Genomic DNA, 24542 nt, shown 5'->3' on the forward strand with positions numbered 1-24542 from the left:
ATGTCATTATTTCTGTGACCATTAAAGCAAGGATTTGTCTCAGTCTCCTGGCATGGTTGGCTGATGATCCATGCCTAACCGTCCCTGAAGTTCAAGGGAAATATCTCAGAAGCATAGTGGACAGCAAGTCAGGCTGTGACCACTGAAGTAGGATTAAAAATATATCCTTGCATACTTACTATTGGCAGCAGATGATAGGTAGACAGAAACGATGGGCAGATTCAAACAAAGTAGGGTTTTAAAAAAGCCATTTAATCAAAGCTGCCTCACGGAGCACCGAATTACTAATTTTTCACCAGCAGACACTCACCTTAAGGGCAAGTCACATAATCTCCTGGGCGAGGCACAGAAATATAAAAGCCAATAGAGGAGAAATAACTGCTTTATGACTACAGTACCTCCAGAGCTTTCCCACCTGACTCTCAGCCCCAAATCATTTCAGACATCCCACCCTGCAAAAACTCATTTCAGGGAGGTAGCACCATCAATTTGCGGGAGACTCCCGGAACTTCCCGGAGAGGTGGGATGTCCGTCATTTGCTTATGGGCAGATGACCACCTCTGGCCCTTGTTAAGAACATTGGTAAGGTCTGAATTCTGATTTTTCTTCATGCCAGCATGTTTGGACTTGCAATGTGCTTGGTTTAATCAGCCACTGCAGTATAGAGATTGGTTCAAAAATGAAAAGCTCTGCCTGTTTAATGATTGAACAGTAATTGGTTAATTAGATGCTACGTAGGTTGTAAGAAAAACAAACACGAGATTCTGCAGATGCTGGAAATTGAGAGTAATATACACAAAATGCTGGAAGAACTCAGTAGGTCAGGCAGCATCTATGCAGAGGAATAGAATCAATGTTTCAAGCAGAGGAGGGTTTTGGCCCATAACATTGACTGTTTCACACACCAAATGCAGGAGGAACTCAGCAGGCCAGGCAGCATCAATGGAAAAGAGTAAGCACTCGACGTTTTGAGCTGAGATCCTTCATCAGGTCTCAGTCTGAAAGGTTGACTGCCTGGCTTGCTGAGTTCCTCCAGCACTTGGTGTGTGTTGCTTGGATTTCCAGCATCTATAGATTTTCTCATCTCACGTTAACTGTTTATTAACTCCATAGATGCTGCCTGACCTGCTGAGTTCCTCCAACATTTTGTGCGTGTGATACTCTGTGAGAAAAACTTTTTAAGATGTGTACAAGATGGTTGTGTCAGTTAGATTCATCTGTAACTCACCATCCAGTGGTTTGCCAAGGAGGATTATTCTTGGAAGTGAAACCCAATTACAGAGATCGACTCATCCTGAAAAGCAGTGATGGAGCTTGTTTTCCTCTGGTCTCCATCCAATAAGACTAACCATCTACATTTGCATTGGCAAGCATACTAAACTCAAGCCCATAAGACAGCGGTCCCCAACCACCGGGTCATGGACCTGTACCGGGCCACGAGGAAACGATATGAGTCAGCTGCACCTTTCCTCATTCCCTGTCACGCACTGTTGAACTTGAACACTGGGTTGCCAACTGTCCCGTATTTGCCGGGACATCCCGTATATTGGGCTAAATTGGTTATTCCCGTATTTCCCCCGCTAAGGTAGAGCGTTCCTATGAAACCTTTCGTGCTGAAATGGAGTAAAGTGAAGAAGCAATTACCATTCATTTATATGGGAAAAATTTTTGAGTGTTCCCAGACCCAAAAAATAACCTAACAAATCATACCAAATAACACATAAAACCGAAAATAAATAACACTAACATATAGTAAAAGCAGGAATGATATGATAAATACACAGCCTATATAAAATAGAAATAATGTATGTACAGTATAGTCAGGAAGATGAAGGCAAAACCGATTTGTGAAAGAAATCGGCACGTATGCACATGCACACGTTACACATGCGCACACACGTGCCCGCACAAGGCTTCATGGTCATGGTAGTCTTTCTCAGGATAAACATTGTCCCGGGATTTGACTGCTACTTTTGTCCCTTATTTAGGAGTGAGGAAGTTGGCAACCCTAACTGTAAAAGACATGTTGGGGTGAGTTTAACCCTACTTGAACACCCCCCTCCCCTGGTTGGCCAGTCCACAAGAATATTGTCAATATTAAACCAGTCCGTGGTGCAAAAAAGGTCGGGGACCCCTGCCATAAGACATAGGAGCAGAATTTGGCTTTTCAGCATATCGAGTCTGGTTCCCCATTCCATTATGGCTGATTTATCTTCCCTCTCAATCCCATTCTCCTGCCTTCTTCCCATAACCTTTGACACCCTTAACACCCAATGACCTGGCATCCACAGCCATCTGTGGCAACGAACTCCACAGAATCACCACCCCCTGGGTAAAGAAATTCCTCCTCAGCTCTGTTGTGGACTGAGAGTGGGAAGGGGGCAGGGAGAGGGATATCATGATTGGGAAAAGGGGAAGGAAGAGGGCAGGGAGCAGGAAGCACCACAGGAACATTCTGTAATGATCAATAAACCCATGCCACCACCACCACACCCCCCCCCACCCACGGCACTCCTTCTCTGCCTCCCCAAACATCCTTTGCTCCCGCTAGATTTACAAACTCTCTCCACTCCACGTTGATGAATGCAGTACTGTGCAAAACTCTTAGGCACCCTAGCTACATACAGTATATGTGCCTTGGACACCTTGCATAGCACTGGGACATTTACACAGACCTCGAGGTTAAACTCAAGCTTCACACCACTAAGTGAAGCCTCTCTTCCATCTCAGCACTCAGTTCTCAACCAGAACGAAAGGAAGAAGTTACTGTGGAAGAAATGAGAGATCAGCTTGGGGGAGGCACGGCAGCACACAGCAGTTAACGTAACACTATCGGAGCGCCGCAAGAAGATTCCCCCATACGACCAGGTGGGTTTCCTCTAAGTGATCCGGTTTCCCTCCATGTTCCAAAAGACGCACGGGTTAGTACAATTACTGGTCCCATGGGTGGCATGGGCCCGTTGGGACGGTTTCATACTGTAACTCTAACTGTCCTCACTTGGCAACATTTAGATGTCCAACCACTGGCTCAAAAACTAGAGACTATAGATAAGGCATCCGTTAGTCTTGTGAGACCATGGATCTGCGCCTGGAAAGTCTTCACTCTCCAGGGTGCAGGCCTGGGCAAGGTTGTATGGAAGACCAGCAGTTGCCCATGCTGCCAGTCTCCCCTCTCCACGACACCGACGTTGTCCAAGGGAAGGGCATTAGGACCCATACAGCTTGGCACCAGTGTCGTCGCAGAGCAATGCGTGATTAAGTGCCTTGCTCAAGGACACAACACGTTCCCTCGGCTGGGGCTCGAACTCACGACCTTCAGGTAGCTAGTCCAATGCCTTAACCACTTGACCACGTGCCACACAAACTGTAACATCACTGATATAATTTCACTGTAAACCGACAGGCCCGGTGGCTTCACTCAACCAACAGCGACTGGCAGCAGTGAGGCACCACTTTCTACCTGATGAGAGAGGTCAGTGCATCACCAATATCAAGTGCACAGCAGCTGAGTGCGATTTCAGTGCAGGTTTTATTCGATACAGTTGTGTACCAGCAGTATTAAACACTACAGTAAACAGTGACAGTGTGGCTCTCAGTGCTACCCAGTTCTGGATTCAGTCAGTCTTGGTATTGTCAGTGTGGGTTCACTAATGCTACTTGCCGGGCCCCAGTCGCAAGCCCAAGGTCTACGTGATACAAGTCTGTTTCAGTGTTGCTCACAAAACAAGGCGATCAGTACGCCATCGGGATTCGTCTTTTCGATGGAAGGTTTCACCTCAGTTTCTGACCACTCTCCTCCGGTGTGGCTTCTCCATCACTATCGCCTGTAGGAAGAACATAACGAACGCTAAATCCAGCAGTCTTTTCAGTACCCCCGCTAAACCTTGAGAGTCATAAGGTCCTACAGAACAGAAAATATTATTCAGCCCATCTAGTTCGTGCCAAACTGTTATTCTGCCTTGTCCCTTTGACCCGCACCGGGACCAGAGCCCTCCGTAACCCTCCCATCCATGTACTTATCCAAACATCTCTTAAATGTTGAAATCAAACTCGAATCCACCACTTCCGCACTCTCACCACCCTCTGAGTGAAGCCCCACCCCCCATGCTCCCCTTAAAGATTTTACCTTTCATCCTTAAGCCACGATCTCTGGCTCTAGTCTCACCCAACCTCTGCTTACAGTTACCCTATCTATACTCCTCACTTTTGTATACCTCTGCCAAATCTCCACTCACCCCCTGACTTTCCAGAGAATAAAGTCTCTACCAAAGGAGGTGTAAGGTGCTTCTTCCCTCCGCTAGCCTGCAGGTCACCCTTGGGCGAGATGTGGCACCTGCTTAGCCCCTCCCACCCGATCAGGATCATATGAAGCCATGGGAGCAGATGGTGGATGGTCGTATGAGCAGCTGGTGCATATCACAAGTCCTGGTTACGTGACCACTGACACCAGGCAGACAATCTCTGCAAGAGTATTGATAATGGCTGGGGTCACCCGTCTTGTAAAGATACTGCCCAGAAGAAGGCAATGGCAAACCACTTCTGCAGGAAAATTTGCCAAGAACAATCATGGTCACGGATAGACCATGATCGCCCACGTCATACAACAGGGCACATAATGAACTAACGATTATTAAGGTAACATATACATACTTGATAATAAATTTACTTTGGCTCTGCCATGAGGTGAATTTCTTTCCATATCAAGAGTAGAAAGGAAGTCCTCAGGGTTCTTGCAGGCATTCCTGGTTGCCTACTAACTGGCCACTTCAAGTGGGTGGCAGAGCCACTACATTTCCTCAAGGAGGTTCAGAAGATCCTCACTGGACTCACCTGACAACCTTCCTTGGGCTGGTCCTGTTTGGCGCGTAGACTGGTCTGTAGTGACTGAAGTCGGGAGGTAGACTTGCGGTGATGGTGAGACCCCGGCTGTTGGTTTTGGGCTGCGAGGGTGAGACCGGTGCCTTCTCCATCCTCTCATTACCATTGTTCCACTCTTCCTGAGAGGGGTTTGTGGGTGCATCCGGTGCCCTGGAGGGGGCCGAGGCAGCAGGTCTCCTCAGCGTTCTCCTGGTTGGGTTAAGGTCCTTGGGCGAGTGCTGCTTCTTCTTCCTGGCTGGGTGGCTGTGCTCGGCGCGACCCCCAGCGTTGTTGGTCAGAGAGGTAAGGGAGCCCAGGGAACACCGATGTTGAACTGACCTCAGGGCTGGAGGTGAAATGGATTTCTTTGGCTGCGGGAGAGTTTGAATAGCCTTCATTACTTGTTAGTCTAGCCAAGCACACTAAGCAATTGTATTGTGATAACAGAAACACAAGAGATTCTGCAAATTCACAATTGCATGCAGAGACGGCATAATCTTAAGGTTATCGGAGGAAAGTATAGGGGACTGTCAGAGATGAGTTCTTTACACAGAGAATGGTGAGTGCATGGAACGTCCTGCCAGGGGAGGTGGTAGAGGCAGATACATTCGGGACATTTAAGAAACTCTTAGAGAGGCACATGGATGATAGAAAAGTAGAGGGCTATTAGGGAGGAAGGGTTAAATTGATCTTAGAGTAGGTTAAAAGGTCGGCACAACGTTGTGGGCCGAAGGGCCTGTAATGTGCTGTCATGGTCTATGCTCTATGATGGAAATCTAGAGCAACACACACAAAATGCTGTCCTGATGAAGGGTCTCGGCCCAAATGTCAGCTGTTTCCTCCCCTCTATGGATGCTGCCTGACTGGCTGAGTTCCTCCAGCATTTTGTGTTAGTTGTTCTATTGTGAGCTGTACTGAATCTACTTTTCAACTCTGGGCAACAGTACAAGCCGTACCAAGGCCACTGGTACTTCTGGTCTGGAGCGAGGGAAAATGAGTTGGGTGATTTCCTTGCATTTTGCTACTGGAAGTTTAAACAGGCAAATAATTTCCCTTCTATCATTGTCCAGTTCCTAAAAGGAAGAGTGTTCCCAAAGGACAAGTCTTCAACATCAAAGTTCCTTCTGCCCTCTCAATATTTAGCCCTTCAACCAAGCTCATTTACAACAGATCATCTGTTTGCTGGTGTTCACATTGGATATCTGCCAAGTTTTCTATAATGGTAACTGAGTTGGATGATCAGCCATGATCATACTGAATGGCGGTGCAGGCTCAAAGGGCCGAAAGGCCTACTCCTGCACCTATTTTCTATGTTTTCTATGTATCACCAAGTCCGGGACAAAGTTCTTGGAATATCTTGAATTGAATTGAACTGACTTTATTTCTTATATCCTTCGCATACATGAGGAGTAAAAATCTTTATTTTACGTCTCCATCTAAACGTGCCCTTGTGCAATCATAGTAATTTATAATAAATAGAACAGTCAATGTAATATGGAGTACACTCAAGTCAGCGTGAGTTCATCAGTCTGATGGCCTGGTGGAAGAAGCCGTCCCGGAGCCTGTTGTCCTGGCTTTTATGCTGCGGTACCGCATCCCAGATGGTAGCAGCTGGAATAGATTGTGGTTGGGATGGTTTGGGTCCCCAATGATCCTATGGGCCCTTTTTACACACCTGTCCTTGTAAATGTCCTGAATCATGGGAAGTTCACAACTACAGATGCGCTGGACTGTCCACACCACTCTCTGCAGAGTCCTGTGATTGAGGGAGGTACAGTTCCCATACCCAGCAGTGATGCAGCCAGTCAGGATACTCTCAATTGTGCCCCTGTAGAAAGTCCTTAGGATTTGGGGGTCCATACCAAATTTTCTCAACCGTCTGAGGTGAAAGAGGTGCTGTTGTGCCTTTTTCACCACACAGCTGGTGGTTGTGATTCTACAAGTGAGGGACCTGTGACCTTTGAGCTCTTCGAAGCTGCCTTAGCCACAACCTGCCTTCTCCCAAATCCAATATCACAGAGCATGGCTTTGGAGATCCTTTTTACATCTTTCATTTATAAAAGGTCTCCATTTCTGTCAAGAGCTTGTATGATACTAAAAGTTCTGTATATGTGTGAGCACCGAGTCACAATTTCAACCTGGATTGTTTCCCATCGTACCTTTCTATTTATAACGTAAAATATCTCATGCACGGGGACAAATATGGCAAAGTTCTCGTAACACTGAAAGTATCTCTTTCCTTCAAATACGCCGTTGTGTTTTCCACCTGAAATCCAAGCAGATAATTGAGAACCTTTAGTTCGGACGATGTAAAGAAGCATTCTGCGCACACTTCTTGTTAAGACCATAAAACACAGGGGCAGAATTAGGCTATTTGGCCCATCAAGCCTGCTCCACCATTCCATCATGGCTGATCTATTATCCCTCTCAATCCCATTCTCTTGTCTCCCCCCGCACCCCCCATCACCTTTGATGCACTGACTAATCGGGAACCTATCAACCTCTGCCTTAAATTATACCCAATGACTTGGCCTCCACAACCACCTGTGGCAATGAATTCCACACATTCACCACCTCACTGGTGAAAGAAATTCCTCATCTCTGTTCTAAAAGGATGTCCCTCTATTCAGTCCATCGAGTCTGTGCTAGCTCTTTGATAACTCACTCGCCAGCACTTTCTCTCCTGCTCTAAGAATGATTCCCCTTGAAGTGTTTGTCTTGTTCCTTTGCAAAGTCACTCCAGAGACTACCTGATCCAGTGGGACCTGTATCAATATTTTAATCCAAAAAAAAAAACATGCATTCCCAAGCCTTCTTTCAGTACTTTTGCAAATTATCCTAATTCCAATATACCTATGACCCTGCTGCCAGGAGAAATGGATTTTTATTAGATGTACTGTCCCATAACCTGCACAGAACACCATAAAAAGCAAAGGCCAAGTTGACAACTAGAGTCATACAGCACAGAAACAGGCCCTTCAGCCCATCTGGTTGGTGCCAACCAAGTTTCTCATCCAAGCTCGTCCCACCTGCCAGTGTTTGAACTATAACCTTCTAAACATTTCCTAATCATTACCTGTGTCTTTTAAAAGGTGTTATCGTCCAACAGTATTGTTATCTATATCTTATTGTTAACTACGTGCCAAGTAATGTCCCCTCTGATCTCCATCTGCATTCTGTGACTCACAGAATCGTGGTGCCAATGAATGCTAAGGTAAGATCACAGGGCTGTTTGGAAGTAAAGTGAAGACACTTCCCTTCTTCTTATGGCTGCCACAAAGAGTACACTTTCAGGCTTGGACCTGCTTCCTATGATCCTTGGTGGCAATGACATAACAGCTATGTTACTGCCACTAAGGATCATAGGAAACAGGTTAAGGCATCATGTCCAAACAGCTATTGTTAAAAATGTTCATCGTTTAGAACATTTAAAAGGCCTGGGGAAAACACACTTGCAATTAATTTTATCTTAATGATTTTATTGAAAGCTGCTGTATACTGAATGGGTGTCAGTGAGTGTAAAGATATGTCTCTACCAAAGGAGGTGTGAGGTGCTCCTTCCCTCCGCTAGCCTGCAGGTCACCCTTGGGCGAGGTGTACGACGTGTTTACCCACACACCTCCCCCCACCCCCGGATCAGGGTCACATGAAGCCATGGGAGCAGGTGGTGGATGGTCGTACGAGCAGCCGGTGCAGATCACAAGTCCTGGTTATACGACCACTGACGCCAGGCAGACAATCTCTGAAGAGTATTGATAATGGCTGGAGTCACCCGTCTTGTAAAGGCTCTGCCCAGAAGAAGGCAATGGCAAACCTCATCTGTAGAAAAATTTGCCAAGAACAACCATGGTCGTGGAAAGACCATGAACGCCTACCTCATAGGACACAGCACATAACAAACGAACTGGATAACAAAAGGTCGTTTCCATTAGTAGGAGGGTGTAGGATCCAAGGGCACAGCCTCAGAACAAAGGAACGTCTCTATAAAACTGAGATGAGGAGGAATTTCTTCAACAGAGCATGGTGAATCTGTGACATTCACTGCCACATTGGGCTGTGGAGGCCAAGTCATTGGATTTGCTTAAGGCAGGGATTGATAGGTTGTGGATTGGTAAAGAGTTAAGGGTTACAAGTGGGGTTGAAAAACTCAGCCATGATTGAATGGTAGAGCAGACTCAATGGGCCGAATGCCCTAATTCTGCTCCTGTATCTTGCAGACTTTAAAATAAAGATAAACTTTGCCAATTTAGCATATTTTTCTGTGTGGGTCACCCAATTCAGCATTAGTGCTAAATACAGCACCCATTTAGTGCACCTAGACAGGGTGAATTTGAGGCAACGATACTTACTAGGTTCATCCAGCTCAACACCAACAAAGACCGCATTAGCCATTCCCGAGCTGTCTAAATGGCCAACGTAGCGAGCTGTGCCTGACTTGTTACCGTTTACAATGACGTAATCGTTCACGTTGATAGGAAGTTTCTGTCTGTGGGAGGACCAGGGGGAAAAGTTAAACCATTCAATAGAACTTCTTGTTTTAAATATTAAACTTGCCCCAGTATGAGAAGACTGGGGGGGTGGAATATGTTAAGATTTCTTTAATTCCTCACCTCAAACTTAGTTAAATTTGGGGAATTTTTGATAGAGTTATAGAGCACTGAATCAGGCCCTTCAGCCCACCTAGTCCACACCAAACTGTTATTCCCATCAATCCGGACCAGAACCAAACCACCCCACCTCCATCTAAATACTTATCCAAAGTTTGCTTAACTTTTTCAATTGAACCCACATCCGTCAATTCCACAGGCAGCTCAATCCACACTCTCACCACCCTTTGAGTGAAGAACTTCCCTTCAGGGGTGGGTGGGGGTCAATACCAAAGTTCAGAGGCCAAACGTCAATCGAAAGTTCAGAAGTCAGATGCTGAAGACTGGATTTGGAGGACTCTCTGTGTGTTTGGGTGGGAGGGAGGAAAGGGGCTTATTTTGCTCTTGTTGTGTGCTGTGGTGTTCTGCCGAGCATTGTGGGTACGCTGTGTTGGTACTGGACTGTGTGGTGACACTCATGGGCTGCCCCCCGCACATCCTTTGGGTTGTGTTGGTTAATAACACAAAGGACACATTTCACAGCACGTTTCGATGCACACGTGATAAATCTGAACCTGAAATCTGTGTTTCAGATTGATATTTATTTTATCACATGTACATCAGTGAAGAGTCTCATTTGCATTAACGACCAACCTGAAGATGTGCTGGGGGCAGCCCACAAGTGCCAATACAGCATACCCAGAATGCTCGGCAGAACAACAACAACAACAAAATAAGACAACAGAGAAACAAGCCCACCCCCTCACACACAGACAGGCCACCTCCAGGCCTCCCAAAATCCCGAAAGCGGACCGAACACAGGGCTCACCTCTGGAAGTACAGCAGTGGCTTCATCTCCTTGTCATGGCCGTTCCGATGGGTGCTCAGCTTGTAGTTGTTGAAGAAGGAGACGCAGCTGGAGCACTGGCAGCCGACCATGGGGAAAGGGAAGACAGAGGAACTTAAAGTGGCATCGACCAGAAAATCAGGACTAAGGCAGAAGAGAAGAAAACCACACTCAGCGTCGATGAAATGAACCGGTCAGTGGTGGCGGTCCGAGCGGGAGGCGGGTACAGTGCAGGTTGCAGCAAAGCACATCCAAGAATGCTCAGCAAATCTGTGGGCAGTGCTCATCAACCCCAATGCTGTCATGCTGACATCTTTACACTCACGGGTATTTGTACTTGCATTGATTCCAATACATTATCCATCTATCAATCTGGAGAGGTCCGCCAAGACGCTGCATGGATTAGGCAGCATTTGACTTATTGAGAAACAGCACTGAGTAGGCCTTTCCGGGGCGGGGGGGGGGGGTGGGTGAGTGGGTCGCTGGGCGGCGTGGCTCGAAGGACCGGAAAGGCCTACTTAGTGCTGGAGGCCTGTGGAATCGAACGCCTCTCCAGGGACAGGAGCTCAAAAATCCAGGGGGACACTGCAGTGCCACACTGAGGGAGCTGATCTTCTTGGGATGAGTTTTTGAAACACTGCCCCATCAGTGGATGTGCAAAGTTCTACAGGATTATCCCCAGCGAGAGAAAAAATAAATAGGAACTATCCCAGGTTCCTGGTTAGTATCTCTCTCTCAAACAACATTACAAATTATAACGTCAACCAGGGTCTTCATGCATAAGATTTTATTTTTTTTTTAATTTTATCTCCAGGGAAGACTGAGTCCAATTTTTTAAATTCTGCCTCCAGCCCAGGCCTTCCCCAGCAATAGAAATCATTTTTGCTTTATCCTGTCAGCCATCAGCTTGTTGAATACTGACTAAGTTATCATGCATGTGTTCCATTTTATGTAATTTCTCCCAGCAATTACACTCCAGGAGTACAGGTATCATTCCGGACCATCTATAATGCACATTCCTCTCGGCCCTTTTCTATCCCATGGTTGGGAACCCCTGCTCTAGGGTACGAGTAGCGAAGCTTTTTGAGAGCGTGTGGCTAAATTGCCAATAGTCTTCTAAAACATTCTCTCACGTGCCTGGGTAATTTTGGAGCTAAGGTTATCATTGATGAATTAATTAGTAACAATAATTATTAATTGCTGATCAATAATATTAATTATTAATTTATTAATAATTATTAGTAACAATAACTATGGATTTTTTTTAAGGAAAAAGGATGAGTCCTATTGCTATTGCACATGTAGTCATCTTTTCACCGTTAATAAAAGTATAACAGAAATGGCCAGAAATAAATGAAGGAATGGAAAAGAAATCGAGGGGCAGCAAAGCGTGCCACATGCCAGCAGAATTTTTGTGTGTGCCGGAGGTTCGCCACCCCTGCTCTAGGACGTGGCGGAGAGTTAGAAACCAGAGAGAGGTTTACGGGAATGTTGGGACAATGAAATGAGTTTGCTTTGAATTACACTCAGTAGCCACTTTATTAGGTACATCTGCTATTAATGTAAATATCTAATCAGCCAATCATGTGGCAGCATCTCAATGCATAAAAGTATGCAGACATGGTCACAAGGTTCACTTGTTGCTTAGGCCAAATATCAGAATGGGGAAGAAATTTGATTTAAGTTACCTTGAATATAGAATGATTACTGGTGCCAGATGGGGTGGTTTGTATCTCAGGAACTCTGACACACACACACAAGGTGGAGAAATGATCAGGTCAGGCAGCATCAATGGAGATAAATAAACAATCATTTTTTGGGCTGAGATTTCTTCAGGACTGGATAGGAAGAGGGAAGTGTCCTGGGGGGAGGGAAGAGAGGACAGACTAGAAGCTGACCGGTGAGACCAGGTGAGGGGGAAAAGTGCATGGGTGGATGGGGAGGGGGGGGGGGCGCATGGCGATGAAGTAAGAAACTGGGAGGTGACAGGTGGAAAAGAAAAAGGGTTGAAAAAGAAGTAATCTGACAGGAGAAGGGAGTGAACCGTGGGAGAAAGGGAAGGAGTGACACCAGAGGGACATAATAGGGAAGTGAGGAGAAGAGACGGGGTAAGAGGGGAACCAGCGTGGGGAATGGAAAACGAGAGGAGGGAGAAATCAGGTTGGAGGCTACCCAGACAGAATATGAGGTGCTGCTCCTCAACCTGAGAGTGGCCTCATCGCGGCAGTAGATGCCACGGACTGACTAATTTTACTTAACTGATTTAGAGCATGTAGTGGGACTTAAATACATGATGCGAGTCCTTTAACTGAACCGTTGAACCAGTAACTTCAGACTGCCTCCTCTCGTGTGTGGTTCTGCCAGCTGACTTTAAGCCCTAGTTATCTGGATGTGCCGTCAGTGTCTCACAGTTGTTGAGCTCCAGTGATTAGGATCTTACACTTCAATCTGGACACGGTGATTTATTGTACCTGTTTATCTTGTGTCCCTCCTGGAGAAATCAGCAACAGCTTCAAAAAGGAATTATTTTAATTACCCCCCCCATGCCCCTCCTCCTTCTCTTTCTCCCATGGTCCACTCTCCTCTCCTATCAGATTCCTTCTTCAACCCTTTACCTTTTCCACCTATCACTTCCCAGCTTCTTACTTCATCCCTCCCCCTCCCACCTGGCCTCACCTATCATCTTCTAGATCAGCGCCCCAACCAAAGCATTTGCTACTGGGCTGCGAGGAAACGATATGATTTGGCGATATGAGTCAGCTGCACCTTTCCTCATTCCCTGTCATGCCCACTGTTGAGCTTGAATGCACGCGAGGTCATTACCCGCGCATCATCCATGTCAACGCGGGAAGGAGATCAACTCTTCGAGCTTGCAAATGATGACGGGCTGAAAAGTATGTTTGACATAACATCTCTGCCGGCATTCTAGATCAAAGTCAAGGCTAAATATCCTCAGATAGCCACGAAGGCACTGAAAACGTTGCTTCCATTTCCAACATTTTTCTGCAAAGCGAAGTTTTCTGCAATGAATGCAACGAAAACTAAATTGCGGAATAGACTGGACATAAGGAACCCCCTTCGAGTATCGCTGTCTCCCATCACCCCTCGATAGGACTGTCTTGTTGCAGGGAAACAAGCCCAGGGCTCCCACTGATTCAGCGAAATTGGTGTGTTGCAATGATTTTATATGTTCATACGGGGAAAATATGTGCTGTGTGTTTAATATCCAAACGTTACTTAAAATGTTATGATGCTATTGACTTATAAGTGACTTATATAACCATATAATAATTACAGCACGGGAACAGGCCATCTCTGCCCTTCTAGTCCGTGCCGAAGGCTACTCTCACCTAGTCCCACCGACCTGCACTCAGCCCATAACCCTCCATTCTTTTCCTGTCCATATACCTATCCAATTTTTCTTTAAATGATAATATCAAACCTGCCTCTACCACTTCTACTGGAAATTTGTTCAACACTTACTTCAAGCTCCCCTGTCCTCCCCTGATAATTGACTTATCACTATATTCATGCGAGGGCAATATGCGCTGTGTGTTTAATATTAAATTCGTTAGATAAACCCTCTTAGAAACGAATTTGAGTGTATTAGCCACTTATCACCTATATTCCGATCGTGACTAACACCCCCGCCCCCCCCCGGGGCAGAATCACCAAAAACAATTTGTAGAAAAAAATCGGCACATACGCACATGCGCACTGGTGCCCACACAAGGCTTCATGGTCATTGTAGTCTTTCTCTGGGTAAACACGACATATTTGACTGCTACTCCTGTCCATTGGCAACCCTACCAACCCCCCCGGGTCAGCCGGTCCACAAGAATATTAAACCGGTCCACAGTGCAAAAAAGGTTGGGGACCCCTGTTCTAGATTGTCCCCCTGCCCCACCTTCTTATTCCAGGATCTTCCGCCTTCCTTTCCAGTCCCGATGAAGGGTCCCAGCCTGTTTATCCCCATCGATGCTGCCCGACCTGCTGAGTTCCTCCAGCATTTGGTGTGTGTTGCTCTGGAGCTCCAGCATCTGCTGGAAAATCCTCTTGTGTTTATTTTTACGTCCTGGGTGGTTTTCAGACAGGAGAGCAGGTGTGGTGATGTGCTAAAGCCACGGTGAGGTCATAAGATCGTCACAAGTTACAGGAAAGCCTGTTACCATCCCAGGTTTCCAAGGTACCAATGGTTTAAGCCAACCTGGCCCGCAGCCACGAGTCAGCGAGTAACGGAACCTGCCGTGACAGAGACCAACAGGGGACCCATTCTTCCTGCCTATTCACCTTGTGATCAGCTGGCACAGTAAACCTCTGACACAGTCACCCTGCCAGTACCCCATCAGAGTGCCAGCTCTTGAAGCAGTGATATCCTTGGAACCAAATACTTTGTCACATTGACACACACCCTATTCTCAATTACCTTCACACACACACCCCCCCATCAATTCATCCTTACACAAACACTCACTCCCCAAAGGTTAGGTGGTTGACATTGAGCGTTGACAAGATGGTAGGCACAGCAATAGGTGGAATTTAATGTTAATAAATACAAGGCGATGAATAACGAGGGGTGCTGAATCTGTGATATTTGTTGCCACAGGCAGACCTAGATGACAAGACACTGGGTATATGCAAGGCGGTGGTTTATAGGTTCTCGATTAGTCAAGGTATCAAAGGTTACGGGGAGAAGGCAGGAGAATGGGGCTGAGAAGGATAATAAATCAGCCATGATAGAATGGCAGAGCAGACTCAATGGGCCAAATGGCCTAATTCTGCTCCTATGTCGTATGATATATGGTCTTATATCACATGGTCTTGTGGGTACAGCACTACTGAAGGTCAGAGGAAACGGCGTACAAGCCCGCACCCTCCAGAAGGTGGCAGCACTGCTGCTGAAGAAAGCACGCCGGACACTTGCCTTCATTAACTGGGCACAGAATGTGGGGGCATAGAGTTTATGGAACTTTGTAAAACACTGGTTAGACCACACTCGGAGTATTGTGCGCGGTCCTGGTCACTGCATCAGAGGACGCATCGACTGCACCGGGTAAGATGCGGAAAAAGCCACCTGGGGTCGAGCATTTCAGTTATGACGAGAGACTCGATAAGTTGGAATGTTTCCCTTGGAGCACAAAAAACTGGCGGCGGGGGGGGGAGTTGCAGATAGGGTGATACAACGAGGTAAGGCACAGATAGGGGAAGTGGATAAAGGTTGATCCCTATAACAGAGGTCACAGAGGCCAAGGAGGGGTGGCGGGTGTCCAACATCAGAGGGCAGTGGTTTTAAACACCTAAGAGTAAAGCTCAGGTAAGAGCATAAGACAGAGAATTAGGCCATTCGGCCCATCGAGTCCACTCTGCCATTCAATCATGGCTGATCCAATTCTTCCAGTCACCCCCACTCCTCTGCCTTCTCCCCATACTCTTTGATGCCCTAGCTAATCAAGAACCTATCTATCTCTGACTTAAATACACCCAATGACTTGGCCTCCACAGCCACTCATGGCCACAAATTCTTTTTTTTTATTTTTTAAGTTTTATTTTTATTGGAGGAATGACACAATACAGAATACATAATACATTTGCATTTTCCTCCATTTTGCTTTTATATCTTACCCTTAAACAAAACTCCCCTCACCCACCCTCCCCGAACATACCATGGCAGCTAATATATTTACAATACAACAATTCACAAATACAAGTATGGACATTTCACAGCCAGACCCTCACATTCCTACAAGACGAAGGCCCACACACATCCACAACACGTCAGACGGTCCAGAATACACTCATACTACAATGCATCAACCGCCCTGTGAGGTAAACCATATGCGCGTTAAAAGGGGGCAAATTCCCAAGTACAATCAAATGCCCTCAACTGGTAGGTAATTCCTTAAGACTCCCAAAATATGATAAGAAAGGTCTTCATTTCGAATAGAACTTGCACAGACCCCCTCAGAGTAAATTTAGTCTTTTCTAGTTTCAGAAAAAGCATTCTGTCCTCTAACCAAGCAGCAGCAGATGGGGGAGTGGCAGATTTCTAGAGCAGCAAGATTCTCCGATGGGCCAATAGCGATGTGAATGCAATGATATCCAACGGGTTTGCATTTAAACCCGAAGCATCATCTGCCACACCAAATACAGCTATAAGCGGGCAAGGTCTCAGTGTCACCCCCAAAACCTCACTGATAATTTTAAACACCAGTGCCCAATAGCCATCAAGCCGAGGGCAAGACCAAAATGCATGTACTAAACCAGCCAGAGAGAAGAAACACCTGTCACAGCCAGCGTCTGTCCCAGGGTATATGTCAGCAAGCCTGGCTTTACTTAAATGTACCCTGTGTAAAACTTCAAATTGTATGAGCCCCAGTCTAGCACATGATGATGAGAAATGAACCCTATTCAATACTTTTGCCCAATATTCCTCTGCCAGATCCATACCAAGGTCATCCTCCCACCTAGTCTTAGTTTTGTTTAGATCTTAAACTCCCAAAGACATCAGCTGAGAGAATAGTACAGAGATCAGCCCTTTATTATTAAACCTAAGAATGAGGTTTTTCCCACACCATAGCAGGTGTTAGATCAGGAAAAGGGGGAAGCTTTTCCCTTGACAAAGTGGCAACTCTGCAGGTATTTTAAAATATGATTATGCGGAAGTCTATATTTACTGCACAGGTCATCAAAACTATCAAATATATTATCAGTGTACAAATCCTTAATGCGCATAAGACCATTCAAACCCCATTGTCTGAAAACTGAATTGAGTGTAGAGGGGGGAAATAGATGGTTTCTATGAATGGGACCCAAAACTGAAGCTGATGTGAACTTATAGTGGCAGCGAAATTGATTAAAAATTTTAAGGGTGGAGAGAACGACCAGGTTAGATGTGACTTGAGAATTTCAATGGTAAGGAAGAATACACCAAAGCTGGGAGAGACGAGGAGTGGCAAGACCGTGACTCAAGCAGGCACCAGATTATATCCGGCCGGTGGAGCCAAAATAATACTTTTTGAACCTTCGATGCCCAGTAATAATGAATAAAGCTGGGAAGACCCATTCCACCTACGTCACGACCTCTTTGGAGAGTGTGCTTATTAACCCTTGGGACCTTATTTTCCCAAATAAAGGAGGTTATAGCTTGCTCGACTGACTTGAAAAATGAATTAGATAAGAAAACTGGCAAGCACTGGAACAAATAAAGAAATCTGGGAAGTATAGTCATTTTCACTGATTGAATTCTCCCAGCTATAGTAAGGGGTAAACTGCGCCATCTCTCAAAATCAGCCTTCATTTGGCTAACCTGAGGCCTGTAGTTAGCTTCAGACAGAGATGTAAAAGAGCGAGTAACATGTATTCCTAGGTATACAAACACAAAACCATCTTGAGATAAAGGAAAAGGCGAAGATTCCTGTTGGATCTGTAGGGCCAAATTATCAATGGGAAAGCATTTGCTTTTTTGAAGGTTCAGTTTGTAAGGGGGTTTCGACTTTTATGTTACTGCGGAGGCTAATTAAAATGGCGTCTTTGTTATGTTAATGTCAGGAATGCAGCTTTGTTGTGTTAAACGCTGAGAAAGTTTGCGCTAGCAGCTTGTTTTGGTTTAGAGGGTGATAAGAGGGTGCTATTAACCAATTGGGATAGTTGTTATGGTTTTGGTGTATTTGAAGATACTGTATGCGCGGGGTTTTGGGGCAGAAGGCGAGGAGAGGAGACGGAGACGGACTTGTGTGGAGCGTCTGGTCGACCACCGTTGTTGGTCCCAGGCAGCCGGTCGAGGTGGTCCGAGGGGTCGCAGGGTGAAGAAGGTCCTTGAGCTCCACTCCTTGTGCACGAAGAGATTGAACTTTGATAAGTGTGGCGCCTTTTATTTTCCTTTTATATTTTATTCTCTCTTAATTATATAGTTCCAGTAATATCTATAAACTGTAAATCATTTAATTGCATCTGGTGTATTGTCTGTTATTTGGGCGGGGTGGGGTACATCACACAGCATCCACACAAACTAATTATCCAGTCTGGTGGGGCCGAGGCTGTTTCCCTAGACGACAGCGAGCCGAGCAACCCTGAGGGCGGCCGAGTGGGGGGACTACAAGTTTATAGCCAGAGAAGGCTCCAAATTGACCTAATAATGACACAATAGCAGGACTGCTACTTGCAAGGTCGCTAACGTAAAGTAAGAGGTCATCAGCATATAGAGATACACAGTGTTCCATGTCCCCTCTCCTAACGCCTTGAAATAATGTAGTTAACTTAAGTGCAATAGAAAGAGGTTCAATTGCAATTGCAAAAAAAAGAGGGGACAATGGGCAGCCTTGGTGAGTGCCACATGTTAATGGGAAATAGTCAGATCGGGAATAATTCGTCTGTATGCACGCTAAAGGCGAGTGATATAGTAGCTTCACCCAGGCTACAAATATTCTGCCAAATCCAAATTTCTCCAAAACACTAAACAAGTAGACCCACTCCACTCTATCGAACGCCTTCTCTGCGTCCAAGGAGAAAACAACCTCCAGACTCAGAGGGGCACTGGGTGAATAAACCACATCAACCAGTCAACGGATATTAAAAAAAAAATGGCAATTTTTAATAAAACCTGTTTGATCATCTGGGAAGGGGGCGTTCTAAACGGGACGCAAGCACTTTAGCCAAAATTTTCACATCCACATTCAAAAGTGAGATGGGGCGATATGATCCACATTGAGTCGGGTCCTTGTCCTTTTTAAGAAGAAGTGAAATAGATGCCTGTGAAAGAGTAGGGGGTAAGGAACCATTCTCCAAAGATTCCTGAAACACTTCTAGAAGGACCGGTATGAGCTTATCCTTAAATTTCTTATAAAATTCTATTGGATAACCATCAGGGCCTGGGGACTTACCACTCTGCATAGCCATAATGGCATTATTAATCTCTTCCTGCCCAAGAGCCCAATCTAAATTCTCCACCTCCTCTGGTTCAAGAGTTGGTATTTCCAAATTATCTAAAAAACGTTCCATATTTGTTATATCCGAGGGAAACTGAGGTATACAGAGGGAAATAAAAAGTTGCAGATATGTTATTAATCTCTTTCAGATTGCTTGTCAGGTTTTGGTGCATGTCTCTTATCTGAGGAATAAGTCGTGTTGCAGCTTGACGCTTCAACTGATGAGCCATAAGCCGGCTCGCCTTGTCACCATATTCACAACAGAGGCCAAGTCTCTTAAGAATTAATTGTTCTGATAGGTTTGTAGATAGAAGATTAAACTTCGCTTGTAAATCAGCCCGGCTTTTATATAATTCCACAGTGGATGCCTCAGAATATTGTCTATCCAGGTCCAAAATAGATTGCGATAACACTTGCATTTCCTTCCTACGCTCTTTATTGGCATGTGAAGTATAAGATATTATTTGACCCCTCAAAGTAAGCTTTTAAAATTTCCCAAAGTAAAGAGTACGATACCGACTCAGTTTTGTTAGTCTCAAAGAATACATCAATGTTAGCCGATATATAACTGTAAAATTTCTCATTTGAAAGCAAAGGGGGGTTAAGTCTCCACAGAGGCTGTTCTCTAATGTTTAAAGGAAAACATAGGTCCAGTTTCACAGGTGAGTGATCAGATATAACTATAGCAGTGTACTCAATTTGTCTAATCATTGGTATCAAGGAGTTATCTATAAAGAAGTAGTCTACCCTGGAATAGGAGTGGTGAACATGAGAAGAGAAAGAGAATTGCCTAACTGATGGATTCAAAAATCTCCAAGGATCCACATAACCATTTTGTTGCATAAACATTGAGAAGGCCTTTGCCATACTAGAAGAAGTTCCCCTAGAGCTAGACCTATCAAGCAATGGGTCAATAGTACAGTTCAAATCTCCTGAAAAGACTAGCTGGTGTGTATTCAGGATAGGTATTAATGACAAAACCTTATTCGCAAAGTGGACATCGTCCCAATTAGGGGCATAAACATTTACCAAAATGACAGGTATCTGAAAAAGAGATCCAGAGCCTATAATAAAGCGACCATTAGGATCACTGATTACATCAGATGGTGTAAACTGAATTCTTTTGGTGATTAGTATTGCCACCCCCCACCCTCCCTCCGAACCTGCTGTTAAATCTGGAATAAAAAACCTGACTAATCCATGCTTTACAGAGTCTATTATGGTCTTCCACTCTTAACTGTGTCTCTTGTAGAAATAGTATATCTGCTTTTAATTGTTTCAGATGAGAGAAAACTTTAGCCATTCAATCATGGGATGATCCAATTCTTCCAGTCATCCCCACTCCCCTGCCTTCTCCCCATACCCTTTGATGCCCTGGCTAATCACGAACCTATCTATCTCTGCCTTAAATACACCCAATGACTTGGCCTCCAGAGCCACACGTGGCAACAAATTCCACAGATTTACCACCCTCTGACTAAATTAATTTCTCCACATCTCTGATAGGAGACTGCAAAAGGATCTAAGGAAGAACGTTTTTTTATCCAGACGTGGTTGGAATCCCGAACGCACTGCTTGAGTGTGGAGGCAGAAGATTTTGCAACAATTAAGAAGGAATATTCATGTGTCCATCTAAAAGCTTCTTAAGCACCACTATCATATCTGCTGTTTGAACTCAGCGAGTCAGGCAACATCTGTGGAGAGGAATAAATTTCAGGCCAAGACCCTTCATCAGGACCCCGGACCCCGGCTGTGAGAGGAGGAGGGTGGGCCTGGGGGCTAGCAACCCCATCCGTAAGAAACCAGAGCTACAGGAACACCAACAGAAGCTCCAACGCTGTCATCCCTGGGAGACGCGTGGTGAAAGTGGAAGCCACTGGGCCAATCAGTTTTAGGCCAGAACTGAGGACCCTGGCGAGCGCCTGTGCCCCCCGTAGGGTTGACGGGCTTAAGAAAAGGAAGAAGTTGTTATCACCTGCAGTGAGCAGCCACAAATTAATATTGAACTGTATTGAAAAGATTGGACTGAGCGGGTACTGGGTGTTTTGTTTTGTGGCATTTTTCAAGGCTCACAAATGGACCTGCTGGATATTTGTGTGGCAAACGCACACAGGCAAGGAACTAGTGGAACACAGAACAGTACAGCAGAGTGAAGGCCCTTCTGCCCACTGCTTGTGCTGACCCCTCAACCTCCTCCAATCATTCTAACCCTTCCCTACCATATAACCCTCCATTTTTCTGTCATCCATGTGCCAGTCTAACAGTCTCTTAAACGTCCCTGATGTGTCTGCCTCCCTAGCAGTGCGTTCCACACACCCACCACTTAACTCTGACGTCCCCCTTATACTTTCTTCCAATCATTTTTAAATTATGCCTCCTCCATATTAGCCGTTTCCGCCCTGGGAAAGCCTCTGGATGTCCACTCTATCAATGCCTCTTACCTCCTTCAAGGAACCTCTCACTCTCCTCCACTCCACAGACTTGAGTCTTAACTCATTCAAGCTTTGCTCATACAACCTGCCCTCTAATCCAGTCAGCATCCTGGTAAATGTCCTCTGCACCCTCTCTAAAGCTCTCATGTCCTTCCTATGACCAGAGATGAACACAATACTCCAAGTGTGGTCTAACCAGGGTTTTATAGAGATGTAACACTACCTCGGGGTTCTTGAACTCAATGATCACCTCTCCTTGTTCTCTCTGGGATATCGTTGTAGGATGTGGATCACAGGAAGACAACAAGTCCCTGATCACAAAGACCGATAAACAGGAGCGGGAGTGGGTCAGCAGGTCGAGCCAGCCACCAGAGCTTCAGGTTGGATCCTCACCCTGGGTGCTGTCCGTGTGGAGTTTGCAGGTTCTCTCTGGGGGGAGCAGCACAGCGATGTGACGGCTTACGGCGTAAGCCTGCCCGAGAGAACAGTGGGAGCAGGGTTGCTGTGGGTACGCAAGGAGTGCCCAGAGGAACATTTGAATCAGGTTGGCATAGAGCTGGGTGTTGGGGTTAAAGCACTGGATAGCACGGAGCGACAGGTGCAGAGGGGAGACCGGACAAGAGGTGTATAAGGCAGAGAAGCATAGATTCAGATTAATTTATTTACCACACATACAGGGAAATGCGTTAAAACCAACCCAACCTAAGAATGGCAGGCCGCAGGTACCGCCACACATTCCTGCACCAACGTGCCCGCAACGTTCGACAGAACAACGCAAGCAGCAACAAAACAGAACAGTAACAGCAAAACAGGCCCCTGTTTCTCCCAGCCACCCACAGGCCTCCCACCAGGCCTCCAGTCTCCAGTCCCTGGCCCTGCTACATCTGCGGCAATGAACGTGGATCAATCATCTCCCTCAGAAGCAGGCCGTACCTGAACCCAGCGACTGCCTAAGCAGATGGAAGGAGCTAACGGCCGTTTCTCCCTTCACCCACCTCCTCGTCCTTGGTGACTCATGACGGGACCTGGGCTGTAGCCAGCTTTCAGTAGCTGGAAGCGTGCAATCCATTGAGGGTTTCTTCCCCCTGCCCGGTTCTGTTTCACTCGGCTTCTGTCTGGAGCACTGGCTTTCCCTGTAACTCTCTTGGCCCGTACCCTGGCATGGGGCCTGACAGTGACAGGCAGCGGGGAATGGTTCCGCGTCACACCACATCGATTCCTGCCTCTGGACGGTGCCCCTCTCGTTGGGTGTGTGTTCCACCGACAGAGTCTCCTCTGGCTGTTTCTGGAAAGTCAAAGACAGGAGCAAGTTAACACTCAGTGGCCACTTTATTAGGTACACCTGTACACCAGCTCGTTAATGCTAATGTCCAATCAGCCAATCATAAAAGCACGTAGACGTGGTCAAGATGTTCCGTCGTTGTTGATCAGAATGGGGAAGAAATGCGATTTAAGAGAATTTGACTGTGGAGTGGTTGTTGGTGCCAGATGGGGTGGTTTTAGTATCTCAGAAACTGATCTCCTGGGATTTTCATGTACAACAGTCTCTAGAGTTTACAGAGAATGGTGCAAAAAGCGAAAAAAAACATCCAGTGAGCAGCAGTTCTGTGGTTAAAAGCACCTTGTTAATGAGAAAGGTCGGAGGAGAATGGACAGACTGGTTCAAGCTGACAGGAAGGCGACAGTAACTCAAGTAACCATGATTATAACAGCAGTGTGCAGAAGAGCGTCTCTGAATGGATATCACATTAAACCTTGAAGTGGATGGGCTACAGGAGCAGAAGACTACACTGATTGGTTTATTACTGCCAAGTGTACTGAGGTCCTGTGTACCACCTGAAGCAGGGATTCCCAACCATTTTTATGTCATAGACCCCAACCATTAACTGAGGGGTCCGTCGACCCCAGCTTGGGAACCCCTGATCTAGACAAATCATGCCATATTAATACGGTAAAAATAAAACAGAATAGAGTGTTGCATTTACTGAGAAAGTGCAGTAACAATGCAGATAAAGTGCAAGGGTCATGGCGAAATACACTGAAAGATCCAGAGACCATCTGTGCATGGAAGTTTATGTCTATACCTCCCACAGCCTCAGTAAAGAAGCCGGCATAACTAAAGACCCTGCCCAATCCGGACATTTGTCTCTTCTCCCCTCTCCCATAGGGCAGAAAATACAAAGGTCTGAAGGCAGGTGCCCTCACTCTCAACAACAGCTTCTAACCCGCTGATTTAAGTCTCAAGAACTGTCCTCTTTGGACTGTTGGCCTCACTGTCTACATCGTTATGATGTTGAACTTTATCGTTTACATGCTCTGCACTTTATTCTGCATTGTTATTGCTTTGCCTTGTTCTGTCTCAATGCACTGTGTAAAGATCTGATCTGTATGAACGTTATGCAAGAGAAGCTTTTCACTGTACCATGGTACATGTGACAAGAATAAACCAATACCAACACAATAAGCAGATGCTGAACTACGGAGCAAGAGCTGGAATGTAGGGAACGCTCTTCCACACTCAGACACACGAGAGGCTGCAGGTGCAGATGCTGGAATATGGAGCAACAACCAAGTTACTGGAAGAACTCATTGGGCCAGGCATCAGCTGTGGAGGGAGTGGACTAAAGAGAATTACAGAGGCATGAGAGGTAAACTGGCCAAATTTGATTGGAAAGGAACACTAGCAGGGATGATGGCAGAACACCAATGAGGACATATGAGGAGTGTTTGATCGTTCTGGGCTGTACTAGCTGGAGTTTAGAAAAATGAGGAGGGAATCTCATTGAAGCCTATCGAATATTGAAAGGCCTAGATAGATTGGACGTCGAGAGGATGATTCCTATAATGCAGGAAAGATAGCAGGTGACGTGGAGGCATAATATCAAATTTGGAATTT

The 24542-nt window shown here is 45.9% G+C and overlaps 1 protein-coding gene across 2 annotated transcripts in view; it reads right to left on the bottom strand.

The window, feature by feature from the left end:
* Positions 1–3526: 3526 nt before the first annotated feature.
* LOC140194790 (uncharacterized) overlaps positions 3527–24542 on the bottom strand; it is a 99769-nt gene continuing 78753 nt past the window's right edge. The window contains exons 6-11 of one of the 2 annotated variants that reach the window (XM_072252073.1): positions 22642–22931; positions 10273–10434; positions 9207–9343; positions 7017–7123; positions 4831–5228; positions 3527–3824 (exon numbers count right to left, since the gene is read on the bottom strand). In XM_072252073.1, the coding sequence (XP_072108174.1) occupies positions 3818–3824; positions 4831–5228; positions 7017–7123; positions 9207–9343; positions 10273–10434; positions 22642–22931 (1101 nt within the window). In that variant the 3' untranslated portion in view covers positions 3527–3817. Of the gene's footprint in view, positions 3825–4830; positions 5229–7016; positions 7124–9206; positions 9344–10272; positions 10435–22641; positions 22932–24542 lie in introns of those variants that run through there. The other variant, XM_072252074.1, reaches the window with a different exon arrangement.

The sequence above is a fragment of the Mobula birostris genome, chromosome 3 (assembly GCF_030028105.1).
Source record: "Mobula birostris isolate sMobBir1 chromosome 3, sMobBir1.hap1, whole genome shotgun sequence".
In the NCBI taxonomy this organism is placed as follows: domain Eukaryota; kingdom Metazoa; phylum Chordata; class Chondrichthyes; order Myliobatiformes; family Myliobatidae; genus Mobula; species Mobula birostris.